The 20,251-nt window shown below is 51.2% G+C and overlaps 1 protein-coding gene and 1 long non-coding RNA gene across 2 annotated transcripts in view; one reads left to right on the plus strand and one right to left on the minus strand.

The window, feature by feature from the left end:
• Positions 1–1,518: 1,518 nt before the first annotated feature.
• LOC134477804 (uncharacterized) lies at positions 1,519–5,075 on the minus strand. Its single transcript, XR_010050005.1, has 2 exons — positions 4,068–5,075; positions 1,519–2,802 (listed from the first exon to the last, which is right to left on the minus strand). It is a non-coding gene; the product is annotated as an uncharacterized LOC134477804 (long non-coding RNA).
• Positions 2,692–20,251, plus strand: part of Anp32a (acidic nuclear phosphoprotein 32 family member A) — a 33,936-nt gene continuing 16,376 nt past the window's right edge. Inside the window, exon 1 of the mRNA XM_003480036.5 lies at positions 2,692–2,878. Within this exon, the coding sequence (XP_003480084.1) occupies positions 2,825–2,878 (54 nt within the window). The 5' untranslated portion in view covers positions 2,692–2,824. The remainder of the gene's footprint in view (positions 2,879–20,251) is intronic.

Raw genomic sequence — 20,251 nt, forward strand, 5'->3', positions numbered from 1 at the left:
CATTGTGAGCTCACGGCCAGCATGAACTAAACCCTATCTTAACAAAACAAACAAAAAAGCATACAGATGTAAACAAGCAATAGTAAATTTCTTCTTTCAAAGCACACTGGAAAGTAAGCAGTACTGAAAAAAAATTGGTAATGATTGACATTCAGTGAACACTTCTATTGATACAGAAGCTGTTATCAAAATGCATAAAGAGACTGGGTATGTTGGCACATCCCTGTCATCCCAGCTACTTGGAAGGCTGAGGTGGGATCCCCAAATCCTAGTTCCCAGTGCCTGGGCAATTTAAAGAGAGCTGTCTCAAGAAAAAAAAAAAAAAACAACAAAGAGTCTAGTTCAATGCTCCCTGGGTTCAATCCCTAGTGCTACAAAAAGAAAAAAACTCTAAAGCTGCATCTAAAAACAAGCTGCATTTATTATTTTGTGATCAGGTCATGATTGTTTCGCACTCTTAGCAAGGATTTGGGTTTCCAACTCATCATCGATGGACCTTATACACAGGTGTGAGCTCTGTCCTGGGTAGCAGAGATGGATGGGCACACATCTCTGCACTTGACTAGATGTTCTGTTTAACGGATTATGCCTCTGGCAGGCACTGCACCCTCTCCCCATCACACTGCCAGCAGTATGGTCTCAACTGTAGTTAAAATTCCTTTTTTTCTTTTGGTACCAGGGATCAAACTCATGACCTTGTGCTTGCCAAACAGGCACTTACACCACCTAGCTAAATCCCAGGCTCAATTTTAAATTGAAAATGAGCATTTCCTACCAAAGAAAACATAAACTCTTTTATGTTATAAGGTTCTACACACCATATTGATTTAATACATTTGGGGTGAACAGTTCTGTTGTAAAACACCTTGAAATACCATCCCCAGAAGTAACAACTAGGCTCAATGGCAAAATAGGTGTTTTGGAGTCCCCCATGTTTGTTTCTTTATTGTATTTTTAAAAGCCAATAAAATTAAAATCTTCTACACACCCAAGTGGCCTAATGCGAGATGAACAAAATCTGAGAATGTCAGCTAAATCGACAAGTTAAATAAATTTTACTGCTTATACAAAAGATGAAATAACTTTTTAACTTTTAAGTTTCCATTTCCCAGCTACTTAAAGAGTAAACATTTGTCAGTTTTCAGAATTCCACTTAATTTATCTGGAAGAACTGACTCTTAGTTGTAACTGATGCTCAGTTGCTAAGACCTTAGTTTTTGCAAGCCATCAGGTTGCAATAATAGGTACTACAGTTTCTTCCCTAGTGTAAGCCTGTATGTGCCTTTTAGTTACATTCTGTAGCTTCTTATTTCCTCCTAAACGTTTTCTGTTGAAATGTGAAACTGTTATCAGTGTTATGTAACAATATTTTACATTTGCAACAGACATATCAGCTTATCTTTGCTTGAAAAACAATGTATCAAAAAGAAAACTACCTTGGGTTGTGTGGAGAAAGTGTAGACGTGGACAAAGACATTAAAATACATTCATGGGGCAGAAGAAAGTAAAGATGTCCTATTTGACAACCATCCCAGTGATTTATTAACAGCCACAGGCAGCCCACTGATGACATGACAAGGTCCTAGATTAGCCAGCCATAAGTTGGTAACCAGAGGAAACAGGGCTTTAAGGTTTTTTTTTAAAGAATATATTGTGATTAAAAAAAAAAAAAAGCAAACCAAAAAACCTGAACATACTAGAGCCACTAGTCTCCCTGGCAGCTCCGATCGAACCTAATGACTCAGGTGGATAATTAGAATAAACTCTGACGTTCCTTCACTAGGTCTACATGGTGGGGAAAACGGGCGTTATTGGTATAGCATTTTTCTTTTCCATTTTCAGATTCTACATTCAGCAACAGTTCTTAGTCCAGTTCTTCCTGTATCGCCTAAATGCGATCCTGGGTGCCCGTGGGCAATCGCTCCTCGCAAAGTGGCCAAAAAAAAAAAAAAAAAGACAGCAAAATGAAATGCCCTCTCCGTGGGGCAAGGCCGCGCTAAGTTACCCAAAGGTGGAAGCACCTCGTTTTTATTTACTTATTCTGGAGGCGGCGACGGTGGAGGCCGGGCTCGGATGCCCCTGGGGGGTGGCGGGGGTCGTCGCGGAGGCGGGAGACAGCGGCGTTCTCCTGGCGCGATCCCCCCCACCCCCCGACCTAGTCTCCTCCGCTGCCTCCCCTTTCTAGGCCCCGCCCCCACTGCCAGGGCCCCTTATCACCCGCCGCGGCCCCCGCCGCCGCCTTCCGCAGCCCGGCCCGCGGCCCACGAGCCTCGCCCGGCGGGGACCTACCCGACCCCTCCGGCCGCGCCCCTCCCCAGCGGGAACGCACCTGCGGGCCCGCCCCCAGCCAAACGCCGAGGCCGGGCAGCTCGGCCCTCTAGACCGTCACCTTCCCTTCTCCTGCCATTCCGCCCACCCCCCGCGCTCAGCCGACGGAGCCGCTGCCGCCGCCACCGCCGCGCTTCTCGGCCGCCTCAAAAATCTAAAGGGCTCAGTCTCCGGCACCACAACCAAATGGCTGAGCCTCCCAGGCCGGCTGCGCAGCCCGCCCATTGGACCCTTCCTCCCCACCCGCCGCCACCACCACTGGCTGTTGTGCGGACACTCTCGGCGACGATTGGTTGAAGCTGCTGCCGTTCTTCCGCCAGGCCGCAGATCCCGCCTCCACGGTGATCAGGTTAGTGTGCGCCGCGGGTGCTGGGGGCTCGAGAACCGAGCGGAGCTGGTTGAACCTTCAAAGTCCTAAAACGCGCGGCCGTGGGTTCGGGGTTTATTGATTGAATTCCGCCGGCGCGGGAGCCTCTGCAGAGAGAGAGCGCGAGAGATGGAAATGGACAAACGGATTCATTTAGAGCTGCGGAACAGGACGCCCTCTGATGTGAGCATTTGCCAAAAATATCTCTGTCGGTCCATTCTCCTACTTTGTGTGTGTATGCGTTGGGGGAGGGACTTTTTTTAGGGAGCGCCCGGGAGGTGTGGGCTTGGGGGTCGGACTGCAAATGAATTGCAAGGTTGTTGGGGGGGGGGATTGCAATGCCATCCGTGCGTGTTCCGGCAGCCGCCGCCGCCGCTGCCCTTGGTGTGTGACTACCTGTACGTGTGCTCCCGCGTGTGCGAGTGTGCACCCATCGGGGGCCGGCGGGCGCACGCGCCGGGGTCGGAGAAAGGGGCGCGATCGCCCTCGGCTCCCTGACTCCGCCTGGGGGGGAGGTGATGGGGGGATGGGGAGGAGAGGGGTTGCTTCCTAGATTCTACAACAAAAAGGGAGTGTATTTTATAAATGCGCCCCCTTCCGCGCCGCCCCCTCCCTCTCCCCTCTCCCGTTCGCACGCACACAATAAGTTTTGGGCTCCGCGAGTCCGGTTTAGTTTTGGTAAATGTGGGCTGAGGCCCCCTGGGGGTGTGTGGGGAGGGGGCCGCGCGGAGTTGGGGAGGCCGAGTTCCGAGTGCGCCTTCGTCTCTTTGCAGTGATGAGGCGAGAGACGGGGGAGCCATATTTGTAACTTTGTAGTGTTCGTGAACGCGCCCTTTCTCTCCCTCCCTCCCTCCCCTCTGCCTTCCTTCCTCTGCTCCTCTCTCTCCCTCACTCTTTCCACCCCACCTTGGAGCTCGATGCCAAGCTTTCTTGCTTTCCTTCCTCACGGAGGACCCAGGAGGAGGAGGTGGGAAGGGATTGGGGAGCGAGCAGAGGCTCTGAGGATCATCTCCCCCCGATCACCTCCCCCCTAGGCGGAGTCGGGGAACCCGCGATCGCGGTGCAAGTTGCCCAACGGCGACGTTACGGGGCCCTCTCCCCTAGCTCCCTCCCTGCTCATATGTCGACCCTGACCCCCCAACCACCTCACCCCAGCCCGGGCTGCTTTCCCTGGGGTGGGCTCCCCGGCAGCCATGCGGCGCCAGGCTAATAAATGGGCACGGAAACTTTGTCAGGACTCGAGCCGCCAGGAGCCCGCACCCGCGGTGGGCACCGACCGGGCCGAAGCTAAGGGGCGGACGCGCAGCCCGGGATGGGGTCTGTCTGTCTCCCGTCACCGTCACGCACTGAGTAGCGGCCAGAGGAAACTTACGCGGGTGGGGACGTGAGAGCCCACCGCCGCGGAGGGGCCGCAGACGGTGGTGACTTGAACGCTGCTTTTTATTTCTGGCTCCCTCTCGTTTCCCAACGCGCGTGTTTTCTGCGAGTTGGCGGCCCCTGGGTCTTTGGAGATGCCGGCCGAGTTCCCGTGGGTCCCTCGCGGGAACCAGGGACGGGCGGTCGGGAAGCACCCCTCAGCCTCGATGGCTGGAGTGGCCTGGAGTTTGGGGAGCAGCGCGCGCCGATCGTCGCCCTTCCAGCCTGGAAGCCCCGATTCTCCGGCCGAAGCAGGCCGGCTTCTTCCTCTTTCCCCTAGTTCCTCCTCCAGACCTGATCGAGACTTTCGAAAACAAGATCCTTTTTGTCGCCGTTCCCAACCCCCTTCCTAAGGCAGCTGTGCACTGTAGACGTGCGAGCGCCTCGTGGCTCTCGGGGCGCGGAGGGGGCGCCGTGGCGCCCGCTGGAGTTTCCGTGGACCCCGATAGCTGCGCCCCATTACGAGCAAGCGTTGGGGGCTGGGTGTGGTGCCGGGGGAGGGGCGCCCGCGATGTTCCCGCGTACTTTCCGGAAGCCCCCCGCGCCAAGGGGGAGGGGAAGCGCGCCCGGGAGGGGCCGGGGTCGCGCCCGACGAGTGTGCGGGCGCGTTTGCCCTGCGAACCCGAGCGACACTGCTGGCCAACCGGGAGCGAGATCGAAAGCGGGTCGAACCGGCTCTTTAAACTTCCCGAGTGTGCGCAAGGGGCGGGGCGCGCGCCGGGAGCGGGTTCTCACGCTGCGCCCCTAGCCCCGGGTCCTCGGCCCAGGCGCTGCCCCCGGCCTAGAGGCGGGGTGGGGCGCGAGGGCGGGGGCACTTTGGGTACTTTAGAGAGGAGCGTGGAGAAAGCTCGCGAAAGAGGGACAAAAGGGGTGGGGGAGGAGATTTTTTTTTTAAATAAACGTTCTTAAGGCTAATGACTTCTAGCGTGCGCCCCTCCCGCCGCGATCCCCTTCCGAGCCCCCACACACCCACCTTCGGAACCTTTCCCAAACTCGGATCCGGGGGCTGGTGGCCACGCCGCGACGCCGAACTAGGACGAGCAGCCATGTTTCCTGGGCTCCCGCGACCAAGCGCCCCTCCCCCATGGCGGGCGCGGGGCTCGGAGTGCGGGGCGCGGGCGGGCGGCCGGGCGGGCTGCTGAGGGCTTGGGGTGCGCGCGCGCCGCCGGCCTAGCTCCTGGAGCAGGGCGCGAGCTCCAGGTGTTTTATTTAAGGTTGGGGTTTTAATAACCAAACCCGCTGGGGGCCGAGCCCCAGGGCGCCAAGGCGTTATTGGGGGGCGGGGGCAGCTGTCTGGGCCCTGCGCGCCTGTGGCACGACTGCCGGGCGCTGGGCTGCCATCTTGTCACCGTGGCTGTTGTCGCTGGGGGGGGGGGGAGCGGAGTCTTGCGCTATCGCCCCGACGGCCTCTGGCGCGCAGGCTGCAGGAGAGCTGGCTCCAGGACACCCCCCCCCCCCCGCCAAAGCCCCTGATGCTCTGCGCCCTTTGGGGTTTCCACGCGCGACCTGCGGCCTTGTTGGAGTCGCGGCTCTGGGAGGGCCAAGATCCCTTCTGCCAGTCCCCCACCCCCACCGGGCTCCCTGTCTCCCCCGCTCCTCTGCGCTTGGATATTGCGCCGTTTCTCCTGCAGGCGGTCTAGACGTAGTTAAATGTGGCCTTGAGGACGAACCGATCGCCCTGGCGTTTACCTCTTTGGCGGAAGTGATAGAACGATGTGCTGAAATATAAAACAGGAGGTTTCTTTTGGCGGACGAGGGTTTGTTTGCGCGCGCGATCCTAGTGGCCCTGGCTGAAGCCAAGGACAGCAGCTGCTGCTTCCTTGGGAGAGATGAGTTTTCGGTGATGCGGGGAAACGCCCTCGCGGCTGGGCACTCCGGTACGACTTGGGTGGGTGCTGCGGCACCCTGCAGGCTGGGGGAGCCCCTCGATTTCTCCCTTCTTTTCTTTTCTCTCTCTCTCTCTCTCTCTCTCTCTCTCTCTCTCTCTCTCTCTCTCTCTCTCTTTTTTTTTTCTTTTGCTGAGGGGAAGGGAGACAGCTTCCTATAATAGTAAACGTGACTGAGCCCAAAGGGAATAAGGTTTGTTTTTGGAAACAAAGTAAACGGCATTCCTCAGGCATTTCTCTGGCTATTGACTTAACACCCGGAAGTGCATTCGCTGGTCTCTGGGACTTTGACAAAGCGATGGGAGGTTCTGGTTAAAGTATTCACCAGTTGAACCTTGCTGGCTGTATAGACTTAACTTTCATGGCAGTGTCCGGTAAAGGCTGTCCTAGAACTCAGCTTTGACCTTTGGAATACGTCGCATGATGTTTTCCAGACTGACTTACTGCCTCATTGGGTTCAAATAGGCCTGATGTGAACTCTAGTTTGTGCAAGCCAAACAGATCACAGACAGAAAATCGAGTGAGTTCTCCAAAATCATGATCAGCTGAGTTTTGTTAACTGGTTGCTGCTGATGATCGTACTTTTGATTCTGGAGACTACGTAGAGAAGCAGTGTTCTGGAACTACACAGACATGGGCTTGAGTCCCCACACCCCACACTCCCCAAGAGGTAGGATTCTGCTCCCACCTGACACCGGTGCAGGTTACTTCAACCTCCCTCTTTTAACACCCGGTTTCCACTAAAATGGGAACCATAATTCTGTTTAATCAGTAAGTGACAAAACTGGTTTCATTTGGCCCTCATTCGATGTTCCGTTTAACGTGGTGGTATTCCCAGGAAAATGTTGGGGTTCTGTCAGGCATGACTTTGGGCTTCATGGTTTAAGACAACAACAATAATAGCAAGTGCTTAGGTAGCCCCACGCTGTGTCTGGCACAATGCTAAGTGGATTACATGAATCAGTTAATTTATCCGACAGCACTATAAAGTAGGTGCTATTGTTATCCTTGTATTAGGCTTAAGGGAATCGAGGCAGAGAAGGGTCATCAGAGGGCGAAGAACCAGGATTCAAACTCAACAGCTAGCAAAGCACCCGTGCATATAGGGCACTGTGGGAAGAGCTTTTTCTTCACCGATTCTGGACTGGTGCCACTATCTGAAGAGACTGGGTTTCCTGCTATTGAAGGCACTGAATGAAGACTGGGTGGCCTCCTGCTTGAAGGTACTAGGTGTGTGGGAGGGGTCTGGACCACAGGCTCTGGACGGATGTCACAAAGGAAAACCAGGCATGAATCTGGTGTAGCATAGCCCATTTGTTTAGGCCGAAATGAATCTGACCTGGTAGGTGCTGGGGGGCACTTTCTGTATAATGAGAAGTCGGGCAGGGGCCACTTGCAGGCATATATGTGGTTAGGCAGCAATGCATTTTGTTTTTATCAGTCTTCACCTGCAGCCAAAAGACTGAACACAGTTGGCAGGTCCTCAGTATCTGGGACATAGCATACTAATAGCACCTTATGGATCATCTCGCTTAATCCTCCTAGCCACTCATTAAGGGTAAGCCCAACAGGGCAGTGGCATTCTGGATCAGCTAGGGTTTGGGGGAGGCCAAACTGGTAGGCAGTAGAGTTGTGTTCTCTCCCTGGAAAGCCGAGGCCCCTGGAGTGGACAAAAGGGACTTTGAAGAGCTTAGAATCCACAGGAACCCAAACAGCCTGGTGTTACCAGAATCCCCCCAGGAAGCATGTAAAAATAAAATACAACCTCTTGGGCTGTGCCCTGGCCCTGTCATCACAGAATCACCAAACTGCACTTGCCTGTTTTGGTATGGCCCACGAGCTAAGAATAATTTATACTGATAGATCTGTTTTATGGGGAAGATTTAAAACTTTGAATTCAGTTAAGCAAAGTATCATCCTCCCTCTCCCCACAAAATATACTTGTCTCATTAGCAGACCTGTATTAATAAAAAGAAAGAAAAATTGCCCTTAATGTAGTTTGAATTTTGTTAATAAAGGAACTGCAGAAATGTGTGTTTTATAACAAAATCGTCTGTGTGTAGCATCTCAATTTTGTCTCCTGGTAAAGTTTACTGCAGTCTGCTTCCTTGCAAAACAAGCTTGCTAAGCTTTGGATTAGTATGTTGGCCCAGAGAGTATAGAGTGCTGATGTTTTGGTTTTTAAGCATGTGGCTGGCCATACCTTTGGGTGGCGCATGGGAGAGCTGTCCAAGTGCTTTCTAACCAGCTGGAGCTCAATACAAAAATCTCCATAGGAAAAGCCATCCTTGTTACTGCCTTAATATGGAGGACTCTGCTATCTTAGAACTGCCAAGGTTTTGAGCTTTGAGCTGCTGTGTATCCACTAACTGGCATCAGGCTTAGGCACCGATCACTGGAAACCATTGCTCATCCTGGAATCTGCACCTTGGGCCTGCCGCTCTTCCATCATGCCTCTGTCCTGGGGAATGAGCCAGTGGTGAAATGGCTTTGGGTTCAAAGCCCTTGTTTTCATCTCCAACCTCTTAGGCATAAGCTCTTAAGAGCAGAAGGAATGGATAGATGATTGGCCAGGCTGAGGTGGAAGAGGAAGATACAAATGGAAAGGAACAAACCCCAATCTTGGTAACTGCAGCCTGTACTTCAAGGGCCACAAACCACAGATCTGGTTCTGTCTCTTGGCCACTCCTGCTCCACCAATCTCTCAAAAGGTACCTAACCAGCCATCCTTATTTCCAGTGCCAAGAGAGAGGCGCTTGATTGGGTTGTGGAGCTAGCATAGCAGCATAGCACCTGCCTGGCAAATGCAAGGTTGAGAGTTCAACTCCCAGTACAAAAAAAAAAAAGCAAAAACAAACAAAACACCTGACGGAGCTTTCAGGGCTTGACATCCCAGAGCAGCAGTGTCAGATCTTCAGTGCACTGAAGTAAACTCGGGGCTCCTGATGACCTGGTAGTAGAGATCACATAGAGTCCTCATGAGGTGTGCCACAGTGCCCTCTGCCTTGGGGTGTCACTTCATGAAAGAGAAGGCTGGCACTTGTTGCTGAGTGTCGGGACTCTCTGGCCTAATTGTAACCAAGTCAAAGAGGAAGTGTCTTGGCCTGTGTCTCCTTGCCTCTCCCAATCCTTGTCTCCCCACTCCTGCACCAGAGAAGTCTCTAGTGTGCTAGGACCTGCCACCCACAGCACCTTGCACCTCTGCCTGACTCAGACAGGTAGAGAAATGTAGCCTTGATGCTCAGCCTGCCATTACATGGCGGTATAATTATACAGCGAGTGGTAAATCCCCAGCAATGATGTTTTCATTAAAGACATGGAGTCTGGCAGCGGTGGAAATTGATAAATGCACCTGTTACTCAGAACTTAGAAAACTGGTTGAAACTGAGTTAGCAAAACACTTCTGGCCCTGAACCGCCTCCCAGTTAGGGAAGCAGCTTCTTTCCTGCTGGTTTTTGAATGCTAAGTCCTGATCAGGTATCTATTCTACATCTCAAGTCCAGCCCTGTGCCATACTCTGTGACCTCTTGGATTCCCTCAAATTAGTTTTGTTTTAGCTTCCAGGCTGCTCCTGTCCATGTTCCTCTGTTACTTCCTTTACCAAAATTTCTCTAGGCACCAGATCTGAAAGATCAGCTTACTCTACTATTTGCTCTGATGTAGATTAAAGTTCGAGCCTTTCCCAGAGGTGTTTAACATTTGCAGATTCTGGTTTGGTGAGGAAATTAGCAGCAAACTATAAAAGGGTAGATGATCTTCTCAGAGCTTTGCTCTTAACGAAGTTGGCAAGTTGCTTGGCCTCTGCTTTCTCCGCCCCTACACGGGGAGTCTTGAATTAGATCTGTGGCCCTCGAACTTGCTGATTGGAATTGCCTTAGATATGTTTCAGAGTCGCTCAGCATGAACATATATGTAGGTTTGGAATGACGATATGCTCCCTTAATATATAGAAAGACTGATTCATTTAAAAAGAAAATGTGCTGGCTCAGAGCCATGAATTGATTGCGATTCTTGTTAATGTTCAAAAGATGTTAAAAGGTGGATATTAAGGTTCCTTCGTCATCAGAGATTTTGTGGCTTTGCTTGTGGACTGGGTCTCTGTCTCAGCCTTGTGAGATGTCCACGCAGAGATTGGTGCCGGTTTCCCCTTTTCTAAGCCAGCTTCCTTCTGGGCCCCCTTTCTCCAGCTGTTCTCTTACCACCTAACCCATTCTTAGCCCCATGGAGCCTCATATCACAAGGAATCATTATCCTCAATTCCTGCCCCAGACAAAATTCCTGGTTGTAGCCAGGTGTGGTGATTCATGCTTGTAGTCCCAGCTATTGAGGAAGCTAAAGCAGGATTTCTTGAGCCCATGAGTTGGGCAACTTCGTGAAACACCACCTCAAAGAAAAAAAACCTAAATAGGGCTAGCATGCATGTGAGAGGCCCTGACTTTGATCCCCAGCACTGAAAAATAAAAATAAAAATATAGACTATTTAGTGTTGGAGTTCTATTGAGTTTTCCGCATTGTATGTAAAAGTTGGTGTGTGCACGTAGGTGCATTTTTAAAAATTCCTGGCTCTGCCAGCAGCCCTCAGGCATCCATGGACCACACACTGTGGCGCCCACACTCCCCAGCCCCGAGTACGGTGGAGAGGAGACTGGGCCTGCCTCCCATCTCCTGCACTCCCAGCTGGAACACGGAGCAAGTCTCTTCACCTCAAGGTGGCATCGCCTGTAAAATGAGGCTGCCACAGTACCTCCTAACAGTCTGATGCACAGAAAGTACCCTACAAATGTTAGCTGATACTCACTTTGAAACAATCAACAGGTACATTTTACAACAAAGCAACACACATCCTGAAGCTTTCAGAGAGCTGACTTTCCCCAGGAGCAGTTCATCAGCCAGCCGCGTTCTTCCTAGATCTGCAGCTTCTATCATGAGCATCACTGATGCAGCCCTAGACTGCGTCCCCAGGAGAGGTTGGTTTCTAAGGAGGGTAGTGTCAGCTAGCGTCACACCGGGCTCAGCTCCTGTTCTCCTTGTTGGATTCCAGCTTCTGTTATTGCCATTCTGTGTTCCCTCACCCCTCTATCTGCTTTGCTTCCTCAGTAGCTGAGACTCCCAGCAGCCTTCATTTCCTCTGGTGCTGGGCACTGTTGGCCTTCATGGAATAGATTTCTCCCCTGAAATGCATTCTCCTGTTTGCTGGCATCTCTCCTACGGCTCTGCCACTCCCCAGGTTCTGATGTCTTCTGTCTGCTTCTGTGTAGCCATGAATTGTTGGGCTCGGCCAGTCTTGGGACCTGGGCCTCACAAGTCTCCTCCCTGACAGCTGCAGGTGCTAAGTACTGCCTGGGCTGTGCTGTTTACCTTTCGGCTAAGCCCATCTGTGGGTCCCAACAGCACCCTGCACTCAGGTCCAAAGGCAGCCCGTGCCTCTGAACCCCACCTCCCCATATACCCCACCTTATCTCTGGAGTCCTGTCTTACAGTACTGCCCACCACTACCAGCCAGCTGACCTCTCAGCAGTGGTCTTGTTGCCAGAAACCACACTTGCAACTTCAGTGCAGATGCAGTGGTGCCATGCGGTGTGTGAAATGTCACTGCTGTTCTCAAGGTGAAGTCTGAAATCCTTAATGAAACCAGCATGGTCCTGTGCCGTCCGGCCACTTCTGCCCTTCTTGTGTTCATCTGTTCCTTCCGTCCTGCTCCCTGCCCCAGCCTCCCTGAGCACTCCAGTTATAATTACACATTCCCCAATGTGTATTTAACACGTTCTAGCTGGCTCGAACCACCGCTGGTACATGCAGGACTGTCCTGTCTGGCGCCTTGAACCCCTGGTGGTTCAGAGCCACTTGGCAGCGGTGCACAAATTATGGCCCAGTTGTAAACATGTTAATTATTCACGTCTCTGTTCCCCTCAAAGCCAGGGTGCTGGGTGGTACAAGGCTCTGTTCACCCCGTGTACCGTTGGGGCTCAGTGCCGAGTTCAGGTGACCTAAGTAAGCACCCTAGGAGCACTGACAGTGGAAGAAATGGCTCGTACATATTCTTGTCACTTTTGTCTCCCACTGTCAGGTGTTTACAGTGGGAGCTACTCAGACAGACCGCAACCCGGAGTTGGCGGGTTTCTGATTAAGCAGCCTCTGCCTCGGTGGGCAATGTACACTCTTTTGGCTTGGCTGGCTTGGTTTCTCAGATTTTTGCATCTTTTATTGGTTAAATAAATGTTTGACCCTCAGTCTCAGTATGCCTGCCTTTTATTTATTTTTTGATTTAGTTTGTTGTTGTTTTTCTTGTTTAGAGACAGGAGCTCCCTCCTGAACCACTGGGAGTACACTGCGTGCCACCACACCCAGCTTTTAGCTGCAGTTTAATTACGGATTGTTCATGTATGTCACATATAAATATGCACATTCTAGAATATACCACAAGAAAAAGTGAATTGAGATAAAAGGGATAAATTTTTTAAAAAGTATTCCCCAGGTGTAGTAGCACACACCTATAATCCCAGTGTTTGGGAGGCTGAGGCAAGAGGATTATTGTGTTTCAGACCACTCTGGGCTGCATAGTGAGTTCACGGCCAGCCCAAACTACAAAGTAACCCTGTCTCAAAAAATGACATCCAACAAATAGAGTTTTCTTCCTGTACCTAGTGAAGTGTCTCAAACACACACTTGGGAGACCAGGAGTCTAATTCATTGTTCTATTTTTTAAATTGGTGATGAGAATTTATGCCATAAAAGAAATACCCATACCATGCCCAGCATTGTCACCTTGTTCAGAGCTTCCCAGCTCTGTGTACATGAAGTTGGAGGAAGAAGAGACAGTCACAGCCCTTTGGATGAGTCGGCTCCATTGCTGGTGTCAGCGTGCCCCTGCCTGGCTAGGACATGTGTTTGAATCCACAAGCCCCCTGCAGATGTCCCAAGAGGCCCGGAGGTGGCTAGGGTGAGGGGACTCCACTAGCCATTGGCTTGGAGCTGATGTGGATGGTTTCCTCCTGCTTGCTGCAGGTGCAGAGGGGAAGGGCAGGAACAGGGTGGAGGTGGTGGTGAAGAGGTTCCTGCAGGTGCTTCTGAGTGACCTCAGCAGAGTTGTACAAAACCTCGGCAGCCACCAGGACAAAAACAACTGGATGTATAGATTCTGCTGCCTCCTGCAGAAGTCCTGAGAACTCTGTGTGTGTGTCTGCCTGATTCCCCATACCACACATCCACACAGAATTCATACCTATTCCCATCGGCTTATAACTGTCTACCTTTTATGTACCTGTAGCCCCAGAAGCTGCTGCTTGGGGCATGGCCAAGACCCCTCAGCCCATCCTCAGTGGCTGGCACACTTGAGAGGCCAGATATGGTGGGCAGTGGCTGTGATGGGAGTAGATTAAGGACATCAGCCTGTCAGTCACCTCAGAGCCTCAGTTGGACCTCTATAAAAAATGTTTTTGAGTGTGGCGCTGGGTGTAGATCCAGGCTAGGCATGCTGTCTACCTCTTATCCACATCCCTATCCCTATACAATTACGATAACAAGCTAGGTGTGGCTGTGATCCCAGTGACCTAGCAGGCTGAGGCAGGAGTATCACAGGCTTTAGGCCAGGCTGGGGCAACCTAGCAAGAGTCTGTTTTAAAAAATAAAAACGGTTGTGGATGCAGCTCAGTGGTAAAGCCCTTGCCTAGCACATGCAAGGCATGCTGTGCGAGTCCCTAGTACCACACAGAGGCAGGTAACAGTAATACTTTTTTTTTCTCCCTGGGTTGTTGTCAGGACTGAAAGAAATACAAACCCGGGTGGCCAGCTCCTGGCGGAGGGACACTGACTGGGCTGTGCGGAAGGCTGTGCTGGCGTCCTGGATGTGTGTGACCAGAGTGCCCAGGAGGTGGCCTCAGTGGGCCAAAGCAGGTGTGTGTGTGTGTGGGGGGGGGGTGATGACTGCAAAGTGCAGGCCCACAGCGTTCTGTCGAGGTGGGGCCCTGCTGCTCCCCTCCTCCGTGCCAGTGGCTCTCGGCTGCTGCCTTGGCTGCAAACCTGGGGCCACATCTCTGAGGGGTCCCCCTCTCCAGGAAGTCCTTTGGGAGCCAGCTGTGTTCACCGGGTGCCATCCAGGTGACGCAGCAGGATCACCCTTTAGCTGACCCTTTGGCTCCTCTGCTGGTCCCTTTGTGCCCTGCCATAGAGCACAGGGAGCCTAGCGTGGCTGCCCTCGAAGGGCACCAGAAAGTGGTAATGTAGACGTGTTTCTCAGGCCTCTGCCTGTACTCAGGTGGGTCTATCCTGGTGCAGGGCCCTGTTCCATATGGAGCCCTGGGAAATGGCCATCTCAGCCTCCCAGGCCTGCTTTCTCCTTCTCTGTTGTCTTGTGCCATGGAGATTGGAGGAACCCCAGTGTGGCCTAGGTAGAGCAGGTGGGCGTGGACCGTGGCACACTAGGCTTTCCCTGCTAGGCAGTGAACCCTGTCTGCAGAGCTTGGCCTGCAGCCACGGGGAGCAGCTCTGCGCCTCAGAACCCATCTCTGCTGGCTCTGGCAGACTCGCTGCATGGTGTGGTGTCTCGGTTGATCACTGGTGTGGCTCGATGCGTGGGCCTGGGCTGAGTCACCGGGGGCTTCTGCTAGAGGAAGAAGAGGCCTACAGGGTGGGTGGGCATGGTAGGGGTGAAAGGGAACATGGGTGCCCTCATACCATCCGCAGGCACGATTTGTTCCCAGTAGGTGTGTGGCCTCTGGGCACTCCAAGACCTTCTGTCAGTCAGCTCCAGGGGCCATCTTGGTCACTGTAGGGCATGGCTGCAGGACACATGCACATGAGGGAGGGAGAACGTGCCTTGGAGTTTCACCAGACACCACAGACTCGAGCAGGGTGTGGATTTGGTATGGGAAGTGTCTGTTCCACCAACTGGACCTACATCAAGTGTGCACCTTGCCAGCCCGGCGAGGACATCATGGTCACAGATGCCCTGTGGTACAGCTCCTGGTGACATCAGTCAGGGTTATGAGGTGGTATTTGCACCTCGGAATTACAGCAGAGGGCCTGTGAGGCTTCCTCAGTTACCCAGGGAGTAAGTAGAAGTGACATTTGAAATCCCAGGCTTCTAGCCGCCCCTTTAACCTTTAACTTTTTTTTTTTGGTGGTACCAGAGATTGAACTTTACTTGCCAGGCAGGTGCTTATGCTGCTGAACTAAATCCCCTGCCCACCTTTAACTCTTTTACTCACTCTTAAGATATTGATTGCACCTGCTATATTGATTTATATTTATTATTTGTTTTGAACTTGAGGTGGGGGGTCTCACTTGGCAGCTCAGATTGGCCTTGAACTCACTGCATAGCCCACATTGGCTTCTGACACATGCACCACCACAACCAGCTCTTCCTTCTGTGTTCCGGGTGTGACAGTGAACTAGACAAGCAGGCCACCTGCCTTGCCTGGGGCCTCCATTCTGCTGGGAGGTGGTTAGGAAGCATCAAACAGAGGCATGGCAGTTGGTGACAGGTGCCACACAGGTAGATTAAGCTGTGTGAAAAGAGCTAGTGCTCCAGGAAGGCTTATCCAGGGAGGTGACATTTGAACAGACACTCATGTGACCTTCGCTGGACTTCAGGTCTCCATGAGCCAGAACCTGACCTAGAAGTGCCTCACGGACCACCAGTGTGGTGGAAGTGCTCACTGACCACCAGAGTGGGATTCCCACTGGCCTTCCTGAAATAGCAGTGGCCCCGGGAGGACCGCAGTCCTGGCTTTCAGATTCCACCTATACCTTTTATGCCTTCTTTCTCTGCCTTGGTGAGTGGGGCTGGGATCCAGGGGCTTCTGGGTGGCCCTGAGAGAACCTTCTTGATGCCTCTGGTTATAGATGATGAGGCAGGAGGCAGCAGGCCCCTAGGGCTTATTTTAGGGAGGACAGAAGCACAGGGTTGTTAGAAGTCACAGATTACAGCTCCTGACCCACCTCTCCCAAAGACCAGGATGAGCTGTAATTGCTGGTGAGTTTTCATCTAGAAGCAGGCTTCCTGAGGAGAATGGAAAGGTGCTTCTGGTTACAGTAAGACTTCGTTAATTAGCTGGGGAGAACACAGCTTCCTGGTGTCACGGGCTGGATAATGTGATGCCTACCGATCTCCTTTGAGCTCTACAAGGAAGGTGCAGGATTTCCATCTTCTTACTAAGTAGCAAGGAAAAAAGTAGATTTTTTTTAATGGGTTTTGCTGTTTTTAACAACCTAAAACCTTTTTATGGGTTTTGTTTATGTGCCAGATACCATATTTATTCTTATTTGATCTGCCTCACAATGCCACAGGATGAAGGGAGTTGTTCCCACTCCAGCAGAGGAGGGAGCTGAGGCTCAGGGAGGCTGAGTAACTGCTTAGCCCAAGGCTACGGCACTGGGGGAACCCAGGCTGGGATGCAAAACTGGCTTATCAGCTCCAGAGCTCTGAGCTTAACCTGGAATCTGAGCTTTGACCTCCTGTCCCTCCCAGTCACTTTGGTGGTGATATGGAAATGCTCTGGCCTCTCACTTTCCATTTCTTTCTGGTCCACAACGTAAGTCATGTTTGTTTTCCCAGGAAAGTGGAATGGTTTATGCCTGTATCTTGATATAAAAACAGTGTTCTATTGTGAAATAGAACACACAAAAGTAAACAAAATAAAGGTGAGCTTTGATTCTGTTCTGTCTCTCGCTGTCTTTCTCTCCCTTCCCAATTTAAACGATTGTTTTATACTTTCGAAGATAGCCCAGGAAAGTCACTACCCAGGTATTTCTGCACCAGGGTCTTTTAACTGACTGGGTTCTTCCTGTGCTAGGGCTGCAGATAGGAAACACCCAGCGGGCCTCAGAGATACCACATAGGGTCTGGAAAGTGGGAGGAGGGTAAATCGTTGTTTTGATCCCCTAGAACACTCCTGAAGTGTAAGTGTAGCCACCTATTTTGAGATAGGTGGAGAGGTCTCAAAGGTTAAGTGGCCTCAAGACAAACTGACCAGCCCTGGGTATTGTGACAGGGTCTCCGCCTGCCCCTCTCCCAGGCAGAACATTCCAGGGGCAAAGGGTAAGGACACCGTTATCAGTTTTGCCAGCACCTTGCTTAGTGCCTGGTGTTTAGCAGGTGCCAAGCGGCATTTATTGAGTGCACGGAGGCCAAGTCATTTGTCTGCAGAAGTGGGCAGTGAGGAGCCCATTTGATTTGTGGGACTCCCAGGGCTGCCACCTTATAATTCGAAGCAGATCTGATTTCAGCTGTTGTCACTGTGCCAGGTAAATGCAAAATGACACAGATTAGCTTATCTATGTTGCAAAATAATTTATGATAGCAAAAGCCTAGAAGCAACGCACATGCCCATCCGTAAGGGGCTGGTTAAGCTAAACAGTGCCACACCCAACAGTGGCACCCGGAAGTTGCAAATGACAAACAAGGGAGGGTTTTCTGTGCCCTGTCACACAAACTCCATACAAGATTGATATAATATGCAAGGTGGGGATGAAAGGGATAAAACTATGATTCTGAATTGGTTGTATGGCTATAAACAGATACCAGAGAGATGCTTGATAGGCCCAGTGGTTAACTGGTCCTTGGATGGGACAGGAGGAAAATTAACTGTTTGTCTTATGCATTCTGACTTTGAAAACATGAGCATGAATGTGTTGCTTATTGAAAAAATTGGCGAACAACAACCAAAACCAAAAGTGACTTGGAACCAATTGTTGGACTTAACTTACCTGCGCTTTGGACTAAAAGAGGGTGGTTTTCCTTACTTTTCTTGTGGCTGGAACGAAATACCCAACACCCAGAATTCAAGGAAAGGTTTATTTAGCTCAGGTTTGAGAGGCTTCAGCCCATAATCAGCTGGCTGTAAGGCAGAGTGGCATGACAGAGGGGGTAACCTTTCAAGGCAGCTGAAAACAGCAAACACAGACTACCCGCTCCAGAGCAGGGGTAGCACTCACACCCCAATCCCAGCACTAAACCACGAACCAGTCACAAACTGGGGTCAGCTGCCTCCCAAAAGCCTGCCCTGCCATAACTACATGAGGCTTAGGGGAACATCCAGACACAAACCATAACAGGCTCCTTCATCTGGAACTGGACACTGCTAAGGTGGCCAGAGAGCCAGGAGCCTTCCTCAGAGCTTATCAGACCTTGTTTCCCCTCCCCATTCCTGTCTGTCCCACGCTATGCCAAGACAAAGCTGATTCTTGTTCCAAAGCGAAGAATGCTGAGAAGAAGCTGTTCGACAGTATTTTTGTTGCTCCTTCATAGGATGGGGCATGGGCCAGAACTTTTTCCCAGGTTACTTTTCATGCTTTTCAGTTCAGCAAACATTTATTGAGAGCTAAGTACACGACAGCATGGGGATATTAGAATTATGCAACACCTGGTCTCTGCTCCCTGGAGTGTGAAGGCTTAGATAAGCACACGCGCTCATAAACTGTATTACAGTGACTTCTAGATAGCCCAGCTTACTGAGTGTATCTGCGCCCATTGTCCTGTTTGGCCCCACAGAGCCCGGTGGGGTTGGTACGGGATGGCCACTCCGAAGGTGCTTCCTAAGAGGCACAGGGCAAGGGAAGTCAGAGGTTCATGGCCAGATCTTGGCCTCCCTCCTATCTGTGTCCAGGTTGTCTTCCTCTGCCTGTTAAACCCACCATCCTTCCTGCTGTGTGTGAATTTCCTGCAGGTGTGAAAGGTGTGTGACAGCAACCACTTTCACCACACGCACAGCCTCACACTACAACGTTCTTCCCTCCCCTCCCCTCCCTTACCCTCTGTCCCCCAATTTTGTTCCTGCTCCCTGGCTCCTCCTCAGTAGGGCGAGGCATATGTCCTGCCCAAGGTCTTTGCACTGAATGTTCATCCTGGCTCAGAGGCCCTTCCCAGATACTCCTGTGAGCTCAGATCCCTGCAGAAAGCTCGAGTGGATAGGCTTTCCCAGCTACTCTTTCGCTGTTTGTCTTTTGTTACTGTTTATCCCATGTATGTATTTGTTTTAGTCAAGGTCTCACTATGTGTTCCAGGCTGGCTTTGAACTCACTGTGTAATCCAGTCTGGCCTGAAATTCCGTGTGATCCCCTGCCTTAGCCTCCCGTGGGATTACAGGTATGAGCCACCATGTCCCATGCCTGGCTGTTTATTGGACTATTATCTGGTTCCTTCATCACTGTGCCTGATGCCAGCTACTCTGTAAAGACGGTCAAGTGAGTAAACTGGATGTGTGGCCTAAACACATGCTTCTCTGTTAAGAAGAAAGAATCAAGTTGTAGCATTTTAGGAGGTGAAAAGACCCAGGACTCCTCTCTTTGCAGAGCTTCCTCCAGCGCTGTCATTAATTCACTTAGCAGTTCAGCACTGTTTATAAGAAATGCTCCTTGTAGGTGGTCACTTAGCAGGACACCCGTTTCCACGGTGGCCGGTTCTGTGGGCCCCCTTGATCCAAAGGCCTCTATCATTCCCACTGAGCAGCCGATTAGTTGGAGCGCCACAGAGGAAATGTCCTTGTTTTGGCTCGTGACCCTCCTGCAGATAGTTGGGGGCAGATAACTATCGAGGGTCCCACCCTCCAGCCTAAACACCATCAGTTCCTTCAATTGTCGATGTTCCAGGGCCAGGCACCTTCCTGCCTGCTGCCTGCCTCATGACACTTCCCTGAGTTTGGGAATTTAAGGCTTGGGCGGCCCAGGGCAGAGTGTTTGGGGCCCCAACCAGAACCGTCCTGCTGCTTTCAGTCCACACAGTCCTGCTGGGGTAGCCTGAGGTGTGTGATAGCATAGCTGAGTTTCCTTCAAGGAGACAGATCTTTTAGCAAATGGAAGGGGACCAACAGATGAGAGAGGTAAAAAGAACTAAGATGAGTTACACACATGTACCACCTCCTATGAGTGTAAATCATGTACTGCAGCATGGATTAGTAAATACGTCAATGTAAACAAAAAGATAGCTGTACTACTAATTCTATTAGTTCTTGGAACAAAACAGTTAACATTCATAGGATTAGACCAATTTTGCATGTTTATATCTGGTAATCTGAGTAACTCTTTTGAAGGTAACTATGCAAAATAACAATCAGTCTGTTCCTACCTCCTTGTTTTGAAAGCCTCTATCCTTATTGTTTTGGGCTCTTTGTTATTGGTATTTATTTGTCTTTTGTTTCTTGTTTTTCTCATCATTTGTTTTGCTTTGATTTTACCTCTAATACAGAAAGAATAGATGTACATGTATAGGCTTGTAAATGCCTAGAACTTTTTTTTTATCAGTATCAGGGATCAAACT

Source organism: Cavia porcellus, unplaced genomic scaffold (genome assembly GCF_034190915.1).
Source record: "Cavia porcellus strain 051 isolate PalLab524CR breed Dunkin Hartley unplaced genomic scaffold, mCavPor4.1 scaffold_10, whole genome shotgun sequence".
Classification (NCBI taxonomy): domain Eukaryota; kingdom Metazoa; phylum Chordata; class Mammalia; order Rodentia; family Caviidae; genus Cavia; species Cavia porcellus.